The following is a 16,911-nucleotide window of genomic DNA, read 5'->3' as shown; positions in this document are numbered from 1 at the left end:
CACCCCTCATTCTTATTCATCAACTAATGTCATTTCACACCATCTCTCCACTGTCAGCTCGGAACAAACCACTTAGTTGAGTAGCTCGCCTCCTTTCTCCCAAGTCTTTCCAGCCCAAACTTTGAAACATTTTTGTAACGGTACCCTTTTGTCGGGAATCACCCAGAACGAAACGAACTGCTCTTCTTTGAATTTTTTTTTCCAGTTCTCGAATCAAGTAATCCTGGCGAGGGTCCCATATACTAGAACCACACTCTAGTTGGGGCCTTACTAGAGACTAATATGCTCTCTCATTTACATCCTTACTGTAACCTCTAAATACCCACATAAATATTGCGCAGAGATCTGTACCCTTTATTTAGAATCGAATTTATGTGATTACCGCAATGAAGATATCTCCTTATATTAATACCTACGTACTTACAGTGATCCCCAGGAGGAACTTTCACCCCATCAACGCAGTATAGAAACGAACAGGAGAACCGATCATAAATCTAGTAACATCAAATTATAACTGGATTATTTTACTTGTTTAAGCGCTATACAAAAGAAGAATAAAGTACAACAGAAACGAGTGTTCAAGTTTCGGAAACTACAGATTTCGGTCGGTATTGCTTAAAATGTCATCAGTTTAATGTATAGCCCCTAAGGTTTTCTCAAATGAAACTAAGACTTTTTTGGTTTCTGTGACGCCCACAAAGTTTCCGTTTCTTCCGACAGATAGCGTACTTGCAGTAATGGTTCAACATGGCGTAACTGATGTACGTTACAACCAGCGTGTTACCCTGACCTAACTCCTCAGACTGTCACTTGTTTGGGCCACTGAAGAATGCCATTCGTGGGAGATATTTGGGGGATGACGAAGAGATGATTCGCTCAGTGAAGAAATGGCTTTGTGAACAGAACAAAGAGTGGTACCAATAGGACATACACGCCCTTGTGTCTCGCTGGAGGAAGGCCATAGAACGAGAAGGAGATTACGTGGAAAAATAGGAAGTGTGGAAGAAACATAATTTTCTTGTGTATATCTATGTTTCATTCCATTCAATAAATAATTGTTGAAGTAAATAATGTAGTGCATTAGTTTCTGCGTTTCTCAGTATCGGACTAAGTTGTACTTAACATTATTATAAATGCCGTGTGTAAGGTCCATCTGGCAACCTATGTATCAATGACATATAATATTACAAGCTGACCTTAGAGGTGCAATAAATAATAATTCTCTTTGCTTTACGTCCCACTAACTACTTTTACAGTTTTTGGAGACGCCGAGGTGCCGGAATTTAGTCGCGCAGGAGTTCTTTTACGTCCCAGCGAATCTACCGTCACGAGGTTGATGTAATTTAGCACCTTCAAATACCAACGGACTGAGCCAGGATCGAACCTGCCAAGTTGAGGTCATAAGGCCAGCGCCTCCACCGTCTGAGCCACTGAGCCCGGCACTTAGAGGTGCAGTCCGTAAGTCGTTTAGCTCTTGGTTCCCAAGACTGTGGATTATATTTCATCTAAGGACGTTGGCATTTGATCTAATTTAGAGGCGACAAATCCGAACCGATATCTTTTTGCACGTTGAAGTAGGCCTACTCCTGACGGCCACATTTCCAACATATCACCGCTTAAAAATCGTTATTCTGTAATATATTATCATGAGAACCGCTATAGGTCTGTGTCTTGGCGTAGACTATAGGTATATATAAAACAAAAACACGAATGTGAATATGGAATTATAGCGATCTAATTGATGGTGACATTGCCTCTCAAGCTATTGGACAGTTTGCCTGCAAGAGATATTGATGTTTATGCGCAGTTATACGATGATAGATCACCTTTTCTCGTGCGGCCTAACAGTAATTGCATTTCAAAATGGTACAATCTTGATACACTGCTACAGCTTTTTATATCACATTTTATATTCGAGTTAAGAGATAGCATAAAGAATTAAGCGGAATATTCGGCTTTCCTAAGCAGTGTTATGCGTTAATCCCTGTTAGAAGCAGTAGATATTGTAATGGCCGCCAGGTTAAGTGGTTCAGGTGAAGGAGCACTGGCCTTCTGAGTCCAAGTTGGCGGGTTCGGTACCGACTAACTCGACGGTATTTGAAGGTGCTCAAATACGCCAGCCTCGTGTAGTTAGATTTAGCGGTTCGTTATACATATCCTGCGAAGCATAATTCCGGCACTTCGACACCTACGCAAACCGTACTCAGTGGGACGTAACATCAATAATGTACATGTTTCGGTAATGGAGTGTGGAGTAATATGTTGCAGACCAGAATTAATACTAGCAATGTATTTAAGGAATTTTATATAAATAATCGCATTTTATGGCGCTTTTTCAAGAGAAGTAATGGCAGGTCAAAGAGTTACATGTGACAAATCCCTGTAGTTGGCTTTTCACACGTTAATTACCTTTTCGCGATACGGAATAAAATGCAGGGGAAAGCGTTCCAACGGGCACCGATATTTAACGAACAGCACAAGAATACCAGCACTGAACTCTCAAAGCATACAGAATGGTCACATGGACGAACGAGTTGTCGTACCAGTTTGTACACGCCGATAGCAGGATACGAGCACGTCACCAAGCACTTGAGGCAACGGATTCTCTTGTCAGCAGGATACAATTCAGGCCAGAGGTGGTTGGATCATCATATGGTGACTGTTCACATGGGATGAAATGTGATCTCTGGTACATCTGACAACGTCCATAACCAACGAACGATACAGAAGCCTGCTGTAAGATCATGTCCACACATCTGTTCACTTCCAGAACACAGGAATGCAATAGTCATCAGGGTGCAAGGCGATTCTACACGCCACTAGCCACATGCCTCATAAAACGGCCCGTGAAAGCATCTATCTAAAAAATAATATTTCTTTTTACGTCACATCGACATGGGATAGAACAAGGCTAGAGCAGGACGGAAGCGACCATGGCCTTCATTAAGGTTTGCCTGGTATGAAAATGGGAAACCACAGAAAACCATCTTCAGGGCTATCGATAGTGGGATTCAAACCCACTATATTCTGAATGCAAGTTCACAGCTAAGTGATTATTAAAACATTGCCATGGTACAATTAAAATCATTAATCAAGTTTAATATACTGAAAGTTAGCGTTAGCACGGCTCGAAATTTAAACAGTGCCCGATAATAGCAAAATCTTAACTTAATTTTAATTCGATACCAGGTTAACAACCATCTCCTGGGCCTTGGATTTTGAACTAGAACAATTTATCATCAATATTAATTGAATAACAATAATACTAATTTTTCAGGAGAGAAGGAATTCTGTCAATAAGGCATGCACCCTAACAGAGAAGATGAAAATTTAGTTATTAGCTTTATGAGAAAGCGTTCCACGTAGTCGACGTATTTGTTTATTAAATCAGGAAACAAATTTTAGTTTTTTTAATTATTAGGAATTATTTAATTATTCTATATTATACTTGCAGATTCTGGTCAAGTGGTTTCCAGGAGGCTGTTTTTCTGGAGAACATATATTTCCCTATTATTTAACTGGTGATTTTACAAACCGAAAGAACGCAAGAAGAGCTTTCTTCCCAACGCAATCTCTCAGGATTTTATGAAACCGCCCAATAACAGTGTTATTTCAAATGAGTTTGCAAAGTATAAGATCTCACTTTAATGAATCGAACCCGATAAGCCAAGGTTACCGATACATTAAAAAATACCAACATGGTGACTTACGTGGTATTGTTTCTTACGTGCTGTGGGATTCGTTTTCACTTTGTAAGGCCTGAGCTCGATTGGATACCAACATGCACATAGTAACATTAGTTCCAATATGGAAACGAACACCGAAATAATATTTAAACAGAAAACCAAAATGGCGAGAATTCGTAAGATGACATGCATGAGAGTGACAGTGGCAGGTCCCCCTGTCAAAATTTCGCCGCTCAGTCTCAAGGGATAGAAGCCGACAGATCCAAACGGTGCAAATCATTTTGAGTTATTGGTATGGAATGTTCCAAACGTGCAGTAAATTATAAGGAATGGTGTCACCTCTAAGTGGCCCGCTTACCTGTTTATAAGTACCATCAGTAAATAATTGCTTTCTTTTTACTAGAGTTGAAGTACGTAAATTGCCTCCCATTTGGCTAGGCCGTCGAATAGTCAAATCTGCCATAGAATCATTGTGTATCACATAATATACTTGTACTTCGGCAAGAAACGATTACTCGATTTGATTCTGTAAGGGTTTGCTTGTCTTAAATTTCTATGCGAGTAAGGAAGCCATTTCTTAATATTTTAATGCTTTACGGCAAATATTTTCTAACTTAAGCTGACAAGTAGGTCTATTTAGATACATGTAACCACATTCCTAACCATACCAGTAATTTGTGATAATTATGCACGTAAGCCAACTGTTACATCACTGACAATCCTAATCGGACGGGAAATATGGTCAAAGTGGAATATTTATAAACACGAAGCACGTTCTTTCCCTCATATTAAGAGAAAGCAATTTGCCTACCGTATCCCATGTCAACAGGAGGCCATTTACACCTATTTTTGACATGGGGAGCCAATCAGAATTTTCCAAATGTTAACTAATAAGGGACAGAAAATATGGCCAACAAATGGTGAATAAGTTAATATAGGAAGGACAGCTGAATTAGAAAGTGAGGAAACCAAATAAGAGGGGAAAATATTCTAGGCATAATACCAGATGAGCTCTAAAGAAAAACTGAAGTGGCAGTTGGTTTAAGCGATCATGAGGCTGTTTTAGAGTAGTTAAAAATAAATGTGATAGAAAGTAATGCTGTAAAAGTAGAACTATTAGGTTGATGGTTGATAAGAGAGGCATGGAGAAATATTTAAAAAGCAATTATCAACAGAAAATGGAAAATAAATATGTAAACAGCCTATGGGACGGGTTTGAAGCAAATTTTGTCGAATGTGAAAACAGGTACGCACTTTTGAACGTTGTAAGGACCCATTGCATTATAACAGGGAAATAAAGAGATTAAGACAAATTAGAAAGAAATAGAGTTAGGAACGGTTGCGCGAGTAAGGAGAGATTGAAGAAATTTACTAGGAAAATGTATTTAAGAAAAAAAAAAGTCAGCTAAGGATGACAGGATAGCAAACATAATTGGCAGCAATACGAATTTGAGGGAGCAATTGAAGGATATGCATAAATACTTTAAGGCATGTTAAATGAGGGACATTTCAGAGATCATTAAAGAATAACAGGAGTCTATATATGATATGGAATCTGCCACCTGGGCGACAACCCTAAATGCAGATCATCAACGATTTATTTACCGTCTCCGTATTTTACCGGTTCAATCAACAAATGAATTATTTTTCACAGGATGTATATTTACAATTATATGTAGTTGTCAGTGGGGGTAGAATGACATTATGTTTGAACGAACACATCATATTTGAACAACTATTACACACCAGACTCAACATCTCTCTCTATAGATCTTCACATAACCTATATCGAAAAAATATAATTCGTAACAACTTACCTCGCAATTGGAGTGGCTAATATTACTCAGATTAAGCCGGAACACTCTGTCCCTGTAACACAAAACAAACAGACAAATGTTAAAAACAGTTATCTCGTGGGTGACTGCTAATTCACACAGCAACAATAAATGACATAAATTACAATTAGTTCCGACAATTATGGGAAAGCTTAGGACATGATATACGACTAAAGGTGAGCGGAATTCAATGCCAGTTTTTTAAATGATCTGTTACTCATACTCCTTGACTCAAAAAGAAAAGTTTGTGAACTGCAAAGGTACATTTTGTGTTTCGTATGCGGAATGTGATACCCAAAATCTTCAAGTGCGTTACCCTGAACAGCACTTTACGTTGTTAATGTAACGAAGAATACCTTAGACCGTCCCATGGAGGGGGTTATTTCCTATTCACAGTGTTCCACTCAAGAAAGATATTATCACTATTGTTTTGTTTCAGAGGTTGCAGTGAGGAGCACTGGGCTCGATAGCTGCAGTCGCTTAAGTGCAGCCAGTATCCAGTATTCGGGAGATAGAGGGTTCGAATTCCACGGTCGGCAGCCCTGAAGATGGTTTTCCGTGGTTTCCCATTTTCACACAAGTCAAATGCTGGGGTTGCGCTTTAAGCTGGTTCCTTCCCACTCCTAGCACTTTCCTATCCTATCGTCGCAATAAGACCTATCTGTGTCGGTGCGACGTAAAGCAACTTGTAAAAAAAAAAAAAAAAAAAAAAAAGCAGTAAGGAGCCGCGAGTACTAAAGTGCGCATGCGTATGAAGTAATTCTGATGGTCTGTGCCAGCTGTGGTGTTGGAATTGGTGTGGGTTCGCGCGAGTACACGTGAAAGAAAGAAAGAAAGAAAGAAAGAAAGAAAGAAAGAAAGAAAGAAAGAAAGAAAGGAGAAACACAACTCAACCACAGGTCATGAAGGTGTATGGAGGTGCAGAAGGCAAAGATCTCCACATTTCGTGGCACAATGTAAGGTAGTTTGGTAAGCTCCATGGCCGTGTGACTGCCGTTTTCAATATGCTGGTCTGACTATGGATGTATGTATCTATGTACCGGTATGCCGTTTCTTGCTACGATGTGATATGAATCTATATGGCATATTCTTGCGGTCGGATGTCCTTCCTGACGCCAACCTCATTTGAGGAGCTAACGAAGATGAAATGAATTATGGTGAATTAAAGTGTGTAAAGAAGACTAAAGAATCAACTGTGGCCTTGGAATAGTACGTGTCCCGGCATCTGCCTGGTAGCGAAAATGCGAAACCACAGAAAATATTCTCGGAACATCCGACGGTGAAATTCAAACCCACCCGTCTCCAGTATGCAGAGCCGTAGCGCGGTAGCACGCATGGCCACTCCGCTCGCTATAAACTGTGGCCTTGGAATAGTAAGTGTCCCGGCATCTGCCTGGTAGTGAAAATGCGAAACCACAGAAAATATTATCGGAACATCCGACGGTGAAATTCAAACCCACCCGTCTCCAGTATGCAGAGCCGTAGCGCGTTAGCACGCATGGCCACTCCGCTCGCTATAAACTATCTATCTACCTATATAACATAGATGTCTGTTCATTCTGGAATATTAAGCTCATCGTTTTTATATCAGACAGGGCAAATAGTAACCATTGTGAGGGTTAAATTCATCGTTTGTCTATTTGTACGTTGCAGTATCATGGAATTGTATGATACTTGGTATTTACTTTAAGAGTGAGTGCGATTAGCATCTCAGCAACTCATTTCGTAGCTCGTATTAACAGGAACTAAATTTGGGGAGAAAGTGGAACACAAAAGAGAGCAATAAAATCGCTAATATCTCCATCAAAGTTATTCTGATTCAATTACTGAGAATTAATATATCTATAGTAAAAATCATTTCCCATCACCTATCTTTTGTAAAATTGCTTTTCATACGACATATAACGAAACGACATTTAATAGGGCTGCGGAGATGTACAGGGAAGAGGAGGAAGGAGTGGAGGTCGGCAAACGCGTCTTGGGCCATGCCGATCTTCGAGTTCGTCACGTACGATCGCATCCAAATGAGCGCCTCTGTTGAAGGTTTTATTATTGTGTTAATGGGTGTTATTGCTTATTCCATTGACCACTAGTGTTCTGCAGAATCTGATGAAACAACATTATCGACACATCTCAGAGTTTTGAGGTCTTCTACTTTCGTTGATGGAAGAAAGTCAATATAGAATGCTCAGTATGGTTGGAACATGGCTAACAGCATTACAACCTCCAGATAGCCTACTGGTAATAATACTACTTCAGTTTCTTATGGTGATTCATAACCTTAATACACGCCCTTGCACTGCTAAGGGGAGACAAATAATGTCCTCCAGCGTCATCATCATTTACTGAAGACTTCAGTAAGACCTTCTATTGTAAATATCCGTGAGCGTATTTAGGCCAGCTTGTGTGCGTTATTCTAAATATAATCACGAAATATTCAGAGGAAGACAAGAAAGACACAGAGTGACTGGAGGGATTTCCTTTAATGATGCGTGCTAACCACTGAAGCTGAAATCTCGAGTCTACCTATGTCTGGAATCATATTATAAGAAGATCAAGTTCTGTAAGAAAGGAAGCAAAAAAGGACGAGAAGATGAAGGTGAAAGGGCAAGCCTCACTAAAAGCATGGCAAGGTAGACTGCCAGCAGGCCTAACATCAAAGGGTTGCAAGCCTTTTACAGATTTAAGTCTGCCGCACATGTCCTAACGTCTTGCTTACTACGCGCACATGCATGGCAAGCACATCAAACGAGACAATCTTTGGTGTACACATTGTTTCCGCACGTCTTTCAACCTCGCTTGGGGCTTTTAAGATAGCAGCGTCTTTCTTAACAGGTCCGTTCACTAAAAAGGAGATGACTCCACATGTCTGCAGTTTATGTACAGTAAGAATCAGTGAGATCCGGAACTAAATGAACAGCGAATAAGTATATTTGATCAAAAACAAGGACTAGCGCACTTACTTGTGTACGAAAGGAAGTTGATTTTGTTATGACACCTACTACCCATGAAATGATTTTCAATGTAGGAAGAATGTTCATATAGCTATGCATCTCTAAGGCTCTCATAGACGTGAAGTGTCAGTGATATACCCCAGGAATAATTTAGCTAAATATTGTTTTATTAATTATACCTTAAGTATGTACTAACACGAAGAAGTTTCGGCGGAAAGAAAGAGCTAGTTCTGGAACGGTAGCAGCCGTGACCTTAATGAATGTACACTCCTGATATGTGCCGGACGTGAAACTGAGGACACATGGAATATCATCTTCAAGGCAGTCAATGGTGGAATTTGAACCCATTATCTCCCGAATGCAAGTTTATTTTACAATTAGTAGACACGTATAACGTAGCCAGACTCGATAGGTGAGTGAATTTTGTGCAACTACCACATGATACATTTAAACATTAGAAATACATCTCATTAATATCTTCTACGAGTTTTGAAAAATAACGAAAATGTACTGCAGTTCTCCAGAAGTAAATCGAATCTGATATTGATGAATTCTGAAAGCACGAAATTAATGAGTAATTTCTAGTTGGCAAAATGAATAATGGTATCCCGCGGTGTAGGGGTAGCGTGTCAGTCTCTTTCCCAGAGAGGCCCTGATTGCGATTCCCGGGAAGTCTAAGGATTTTAAATATTGACAGTGTCAGTGTCATACGAGAGGCAGCGGACGCGGTTACAAAATATTCACAATGAGAATATCGTTACGCTGACCATGTGACACCTTAATACTTATAGGAGATCTGGCTGGGCAGCAGTCGCCTTGGTGGGGCAAGGCCCTCAGTGGGACGCACGTGCCTCTGCGTTGTCTGGAATGAATGACAAACTCAATTTAGGTATTCACAAATTCAGCTTCTTATCCTAAGCGTGTTGAACGTGTGCAGGAATACACTGTGGGTGGTTCAATATATTAGCCGACCCCACGGTGTAGGGGTAGCGTGCCTGCCTTTTACCCGGAGGTCCCGGGTTCGATTCCCGGCCAAGTCAGGGATTTTTACCTGGACCTGAGGGTTGGTTCGAAGTCCACTCAGCCAATGTGATTGTAAGTAAGGAGCTATCTCTGACGGTGAGATGGCGGCCCCGAAATAACGGTCGTGAGGATTCGTCGTGCTGACTACACGACATCTCGTTATCTGCAGGCCTTCAGGCTGAGCAGCGGTCACTTTGTAGGCCAAGGCCCCTCGGGGCTGTAGCACCATGATGGGTGGGGTTCAATATATCGATTGTAACAACTAATGAAAAAGGAAATATGAGTTCATTTTCTGATTAAGCACATACTGTTTGGAGACCACAATTTGGTTTCTCTTTCAATGTTTACAGCAAGAACTACTGTGGTCTATGTACTGACACATGAATAGTGCCTGACAGTTATTCCACTATGCAGGGTGTAACAATACGGTAGGCCATACTTTCAGGCAGAGCCCTTCACGGATGGGGATATCCGCGGATATCCGCGAAGTTAGTGTCTTGGTGGATGCACACTGTATGGTAGTGCGGATAATATTTCTGATAACATCGAAATAATTTATTTATTATTAGAAAAGCGCACGAATGTGCATTACAAAGATCATTGGCCATTTTAGTCTTTGCTATAATCGCATAGAGATTTGTTGTTGTTTTTACATCTTGTGATGTGATACATGTCACAGAACTGATCACACAGTGAACATTCACATTTTTCATTTGGGTCGTGATAAGACATATTTTTTACATATTTTATGGTGGTACCCGTGTACTGCTAGTTTTATTATCACATGTCTTAGCTTCTGGTTGGCGTTCGTCCAATTTCGATCCAACATGGCATCTGTGCTGTAGAACTCTAGCGGAATTTCTTCTCTCTTCTTCCGCCTCTCCGCTAGGTGTGCTTCTACATTCATTGTGGATGGCAGTGGTAGTTTTATCCTCAGTTCTTCAATAAGAAAGGTTTCCCGTGCTAGTTCGTATGTTAGGCGGGAACGCGTATAACATCGAAATAATGTTTATTGATTTTCACACCGGTATACTCTTCTTTTTGCTTGTGTTTAGGTGACCCTTGACAGTGGTATGGGAGAATGGTGATATATAAAGGTCCTTGAGACTAGAAATCCGTAAATCTGACCTAAGCCTAACTTGCTCCTGCCCGCAGTTAATGGAAGGAAGGAACAAAGGTCAATACGTCGGTAGATGTTGCAAGAGAAAATCCCTCATAACCCGGTGACTGTAGGGGGTCTGGTGCCAGGTGTCAGGCCTACTGTATTATGTTAATACCTTGTGAGTAATATAGTGTAGTTAAATATCTACAATATCCGCGGACAGCCATTCGCGGATGTGGGTGGGGGTGTGGAAGAAAGAAATGCGGATGCGGATTGTTCCGGGCGGTATACCTCCACGCCGCTAATTTAAAAATTGCGCCAGGTGAAACTCCTCTGCTGGAGGAAGTCTGAACTTTATCTACGCTGTTAATTCTTTACCTTCTCAGAAGATGTCACCACGTGGAAAATTTTGAGTTTTTGAACTGTGTCTTTTTTTATGTGTTTTTGTTTCGCTTGAAGTAAGAAGTGTAAACTTTCTCTCCTAGAGGACACTACTGAAGATCAACTATAGTGCAACCTAGTGCGGAGTCAAAGAACTATTTTGTTGGAGAAAATTTAATTTCAAGAGTTTGTTCTTTGTTAAATTTCTTTCAGTCATTGTTTAAGTTGGCAATATTCACCCCTTCTTTCCCCTTGTGTTGAACCTAACCAATCCCGAATTTCTTAAATTAATTTCTATCCAATCAGATGTATCTTCCCCCAACTTGAATATGTTGCTGTGTCCTACCCAATAAAGTGTTTGTGGGAGGGTGTTTTCATTCCCCTAACGCCTAGAAACTTCCGCGAGAGTATTTAAACTGCTGATTTTTGGGTCTCTCGGCCACTTCTGTTCCATCTTTCAGTGTATCAAGTACATAGCAGGAGGCGGGAAGCGCCTCTTTCCTCGGCAGCGGTCAGCAACAAGGTAATGGCCGATTAATAAATTCTTTCTTTGCTAGCTCAGCAGTTTAACTTTCGGGGCGGGTTCTAAGCGTTCCACTATGTAACCTTTTCCTAAAATGTAACTTCTCTTTTCACCTATTTTCTTGTAAAGCTACATACTGGGATAGAGAGTGCTAACCCTCTCGAGCTCCCACTCACATTGTCTGGAGGTGAACTTATTTTCTCAACCAATTCTTCCGTAATGTAATGTAAATTGTTATTTTCTTAAGTCACCTCTGTAGTATGGGATTAGCCCTTGCACTAACGGCCTAAGGCCAAGTTGGTCTTAAACAAAGTGTATTAGGAGTGCAAGTTCGCCTCCCCTCAAATTGTATTTTAGAGGTCATGTATTAACCTTCTTGTCATTTAATAGACCTCAGTAGGTTGGGTATTTTACCCCTGTGTATATGTCCTTTGAGGACAGCTTAAAGGTGGAGTTTGGTGTGGCCTGGGAGAGGCTTAAAATTGAGAGCGAGTGGCTCTTTTGAAAATGGTATATTGTATGCCTCGAGGAGGCTTTTCAGTGTAATTTGGAGCAAGGGCTCCTAGGTATGAATGGGGTTTTCTGCCCCTCTGTTAAAATTGTGTTTGGGGTAAAACTGAGCTGATTGCCCAAGAATTATGTTTCTGACTTTTGAAGCCCCAAATGGGGTACCTATGTAAATGTATTTTTCAATTGTGTTTCGGCTACTAAGTACCTGTTCTATTTGTTGTTACCTAATTTTGAAAAGAAAATATAACCTTGTTAAATTTTAAAATTAATTTCACTTTAGTAGCTTGAGACCTATTCACCACCCAGCACCTTCTTTCATGCATAACTACCACCAAAACACGGTAACAAGTGGTAGCAGAGCGTGGTTGAATGGGTCTCAATTTAGCCCCTTTTGACGGCTAAATATTGTTTGTTCCGAACTCTAACTATTTTCCCAGTTGCTGGAATTTTTTGAGTTTTTCAAAATTGTTCTGTCACCATGCCCGGCCCTCGCGATGTTCTCCTTCTTAACTATTTGCGCAAGGAGGAGTTGATCTATGAATTAACTATCAGAAATGTGCAATCTGGAGGCACGGTTGCAATAGACACTAACAAGCTTAGAGAGTCCCTTGATTTGCCCATTTCCATCCCCAATTTGGGAGAGAAAGAAATTGACGATTCTCTTTCCACGATCACGGAGAATGTTACTGGGCTAGCTTCTGTAGTTAGTTTTTTTGATGAAAATGATCCGTCTCCGAATCAAATTAAGCGTGTGCAAGGTAGGCTATATCATTTTTCGAATAGGGTTAACGATCTGTTGTCTCTAAAACTGAATGATGTTCAGAGGAAGGAAGCTAGTACGCTCCTGGAAAATATTTCCGAATTATCTAGTAAGGTCACTCAATTGTTAACTGGGGAAGTTCCTCCCAAATCTGATCAACCCACCATAGTAAATGCAGGTAGTGAGGAAGCGCCTCCCAAGGGAGAAGTTAATAGAATAACCGTTGCTGCTCAAACTATCCCTGCCCCATTGGACAACGAATCTGAACGTCGTGCATCATTGAGTAACATCCGTTCTGAATTAACTTCATTACCATTGAAACCTTTACCTACTATGTCACCCGGGTTTAGCAGCTTGCCTCATCCATTGGCAATGTTGCTCAGAGGTATCTCTAAGTTTTCCGTTAATACCACCAGTGATGTAATTTCATTTTTAAGATTTCTAGTGGAATTTCAGGATCATGCCCTTGTTTTTTCTCTTTCTCCATGTCAAATCTTGCAAATTATCTATCCGTATGCTATTGGTATTCTCTCTGATAAAATCGTAAGAGCCATTGCCGAGCAATCATCTATTGAGGATTTCCATGCCCACTTGCTAGCTAACTTCATCCCTGCTAGGGCCAGGTCCTCCCTTATTCAGAAGTACTATTATCGTGTACAGCGCTTGGATGAAAACATGGCTGATTTCATACAGGACATTAAGTTTTATACTAGGGTGTTTGCCCTTCATTTTCCTGAAGATCAGATTGTACAGGCTATTGTAGAGGGAATTTCACCTCCCTATAGGTCATATTTGTGTTTCGCGGCGTGTCCGCAAACCTTCTCTGAACTTGAAGCATTGGCCGTCTCAGCGGAAGGAGTTAGATACGCCGATTCTTTGCGTGTCGCGAAAGAACCCCCGCCTTCCTTTAGTAACACTCGGCCTCCACCTCGCCGACCAGTCAATCCCCGTAAATGTTATGCTTGCGGGTCGCCTGACTATCTGCGCAACAAGTGTCCTCTGATCAAGTCTAGTAGGGCAAATAATGGAGCGGGTTCATCACAAGGCTGTTTTAAATGTGGGGCTTTCTCACATATCGCAAAGAATTGTCCCAATTCGAATAGCACCCCCTCCTGCTCAACTTCTGGTGTAACTTCCAACAACAATCAAAAGTGACTAGTGGCTGCGGCTGAGCCAACTAATTCTGCTTCCCAAGGCTCAGCCCCTGGCAAAAAGGTCGAGAATTCAGGGAACGATAAGTCTTCGAATACATCTTTTGAATGCCCCAAAGAGTGTCTTAGGATTGCGGCGGATACCCCCGCACCTGTTCCTTTTCTTAAGATTGAGTTAAATAACGAGCCTATAACAGCTCTCTTAGATTCAGGCAGTGTTTGTTCGATTATTTCGGCTGAATGGTATTCTAAATTGAAAGCTGTTTGTAAACTACCTGACTACGTCTCATCTCCTATTCAATATGTTTCGGCTAATTCATCTCCATTAGAGATTCTAGGTTCCGTACTGGTCAAAATTCGTATTTTTAAATTTACATGGAAAATTAAATTGTTTGTGGCTAAGCACTTGTCTTGCCCCATCATACTGGGAGCGGACTTTATTTCTCACACTGGTCTTGTGCTCGATCTTCAGAGTAAGTCGTGCACATTCAAATTTGCGTCCAATTGTAAAATTCCCTTGTTTAAGTGTAATTCTGTGTCATGTTCATCTATTTCGCCTACCCAGGATGAGATGTTGTTAGACCTTAGACATCTACCTGAGGAGCAGGCTGATAGTATTCGTAAATTATGTCAGTCATTTCCAGAGGTGTTCTCTGATACTCTTGGTGTTACTGACCTTATTGAATACAAAATTGAGGTCACGGATTCGATTCCTGTCCGTTTTCCACCTTATAGGCTATCTTCACCTAAAATGAAGGCTCTGAAAGAAATTATCGACCAGATGTTGAAGGATGGTATTATTAGGCCCTCTAAGTCGGCGTATTCATCGCCTATTTTTCTAGTCCCGAAACCCCAAGGAGGCTTCAGGCCTGTCATTGATTACAGGGCTCTCAATCGGAAGGTGGTGTTGCAATCTGTACCCCTTCCTGACCTTCATTCTTGTTTTTCATGGTTTCGTAAGGCCAAGTTCTTCACTATCTTGGACTTGAATCAGGCCTATAATCAAATTCCCCTTGCCGAAGAGTCTAAACACCTTACAGCGTTTGCCACGGACTGGAATTTATACGAATACAACCGCGTGCCTTTCGGGCTCCCCACGGGGGCAGCTGTGCTCACTAGGCTACTAGATAGGGTCTTCTCCGACATCAAATTCGAGTACTTATATCACTACTTAGATGATGTCGTCGTATTTTCAGAGACTTTTGAAGAACATCTAGATCATCTGCGAGAAGTTCTCGATCGCCTTCGTAAGGCTGGGTTAACTGTTAGGTTGTCCAAGGTTGCCTTTGCTAAGCCCTCTATGTCATTCCTAGGGCATATTGTGTCACCCGATGGTGTAGCAGTCGATCATTCTAGAACACAGGCCATCCGTGATTTTAAACCTCCCAAGGACATTAAAGGTATCGCCAGGTTCATTGGTATGGTGAATTTCTTCAGGAAGTTCATTCCTAACTTTGCTAATAGAGCGGCGCCCTTAAACCTTCTTCGTAGGAAAGGCATCAAATTCGAGTGGGGACCTTCTCAACAAGCCGCTTTTGAAGATCTTAAATTAGCACTTTGTAATGCCCCTGTACTTGCTATGCCTGATTTCTCGAAGAAATTCATCGTCCAAACCGACACGTCGTCGTCAGCGGTAGCTGCAGTCCTTCTTCAAGAGACTGAACTAGGGAGGCGCCCCATCGCCTATGCATCTAGGACTTTGTCGGCTCAAGAAGCCAAGTATTCCATCTATGAGCTCGAAGGTTTGGCAGTCTTATTCGCCTTAGAGAAGTTCCGTCTCTATCTGGAACATGTTAAATTCGACCTGGAGACAGATAATCAAGCCTTAAGCTGGGTCTTAGGTAGGCCGCGTCGTACTGGTCGTATAGCCCGTTGGGCCATCCGTATTTCTGCTTTCCAATTTGACGTCAGGCATATCAGAGGTACCGAAAATGTTGTCGCTGATGGACTCAGCCGTATGTTTTCAGACGACGTTGAGAACCATGAACAGGTCGACAGTTCATCACCTCCCGAGTCCATGCTATCTGAGGTTAATGCCATCCTAACAGATGCTCCCATGCTTTTTAGGGATATCGAGAAATACCAACGTGAAGATCCGACGCTGGCTCCGATAATGGAAGCCCTTTCTTCTGGGGAACATGCTGTCCCTTATGTCCTGAGGAATGGTGTTCTATGTTGCCCTTCGAGGCATGATAAGTTGATGAAAGTTTTTGTTCCAGCGGTTCTTGTACCTATGATCTTCAAGTATTATCATGAGACCCCATTAGGAGGGCACCTTGGAATCTTTAAAACCCGTGAAAAGATTCGTGAAATGTTCATCTGGAAAGGTATGGACGGCGAAATTCGTGAACTTGTAAAAGCTTGTAAATCTTGTTTGCTCAGTAAACCCACCATGTCCACTAAGGTAGGCTTTTTGTCTTCTCATCAAGCGTCGCGCCCCATGGAACGCCTGTATATTGATTATGTAGGACCCTTCCCCCAGTCAAAGGGGAATGCCAACAAGTTCATCTTTGTATGCGTAGATGGTTTTACAAGATTTTCGTGGTTATTTCCGACTAAGCTGGCTACCGCTCAGTCTACAATTTCTTGCTTAAATTCTATTTTTGCTTCTTTTGGTCCGTGCCAATATATTGTATCTGATAATGCTAAGGCTTTTACATCTAATCTTTTTCGTAAATTCTGTTTTGACTTGTCCATCTCTCATGTAACTACTTCTGCTTATTACCCTCAACCATCCCTGGCTGAACGGGTTAACCGTAATCTCAGGTCCGCACTTATTGCCTATCATCATGAAGATCATTCCAGGTGGGACACGTCCCTGCATTGGATAGCTTTTGCTTTGAATTCGGCGGTTCATGAATCTCACAAGTTTACTCCAGCTTCTTTGATGTTCAAGTTTGTTCCCAACTCGCCGCTCTCTAACCTCTGGTCTCTGAATGACATTCTACCCGAGACAATAGATCCGGATAACATTAAGGATCTTTGG

The 16,911-nt window shown here is 41.4% G+C and overlaps 1 protein-coding gene across 1 annotated transcript in view; it reads right to left on the bottom strand.

Annotated features, from left to right (window-relative positions):
* The window catches only part of Sema2a (Semaphorin 2a), a 489,426-nt gene that overhangs the window by 315,348 nt on the left and 157,167 nt on the right, over positions 1–16,911 (bottom strand). Inside the window, exon 2 of the mRNA XM_067153247.2 lies at positions 5,504–5,555. Within this exon, the coding sequence (XP_067009348.1) occupies positions 5,504–5,555 (52 nt within the window). The remainder of the gene's footprint in view (positions 1–5,503; positions 5,556–16,911) is intronic.

The sequence above is a fragment of the Anabrus simplex genome, chromosome 1 (genome assembly GCF_040414725.1).
Source record: "Anabrus simplex isolate iqAnaSimp1 chromosome 1, ASM4041472v1, whole genome shotgun sequence".
Lineage (NCBI taxonomy): Eukaryota > Metazoa > Arthropoda > Insecta > Orthoptera > Tettigoniidae > Anabrus > Anabrus simplex.
This window is presented reverse-complemented; position numbering and strand designations above follow the sequence as displayed.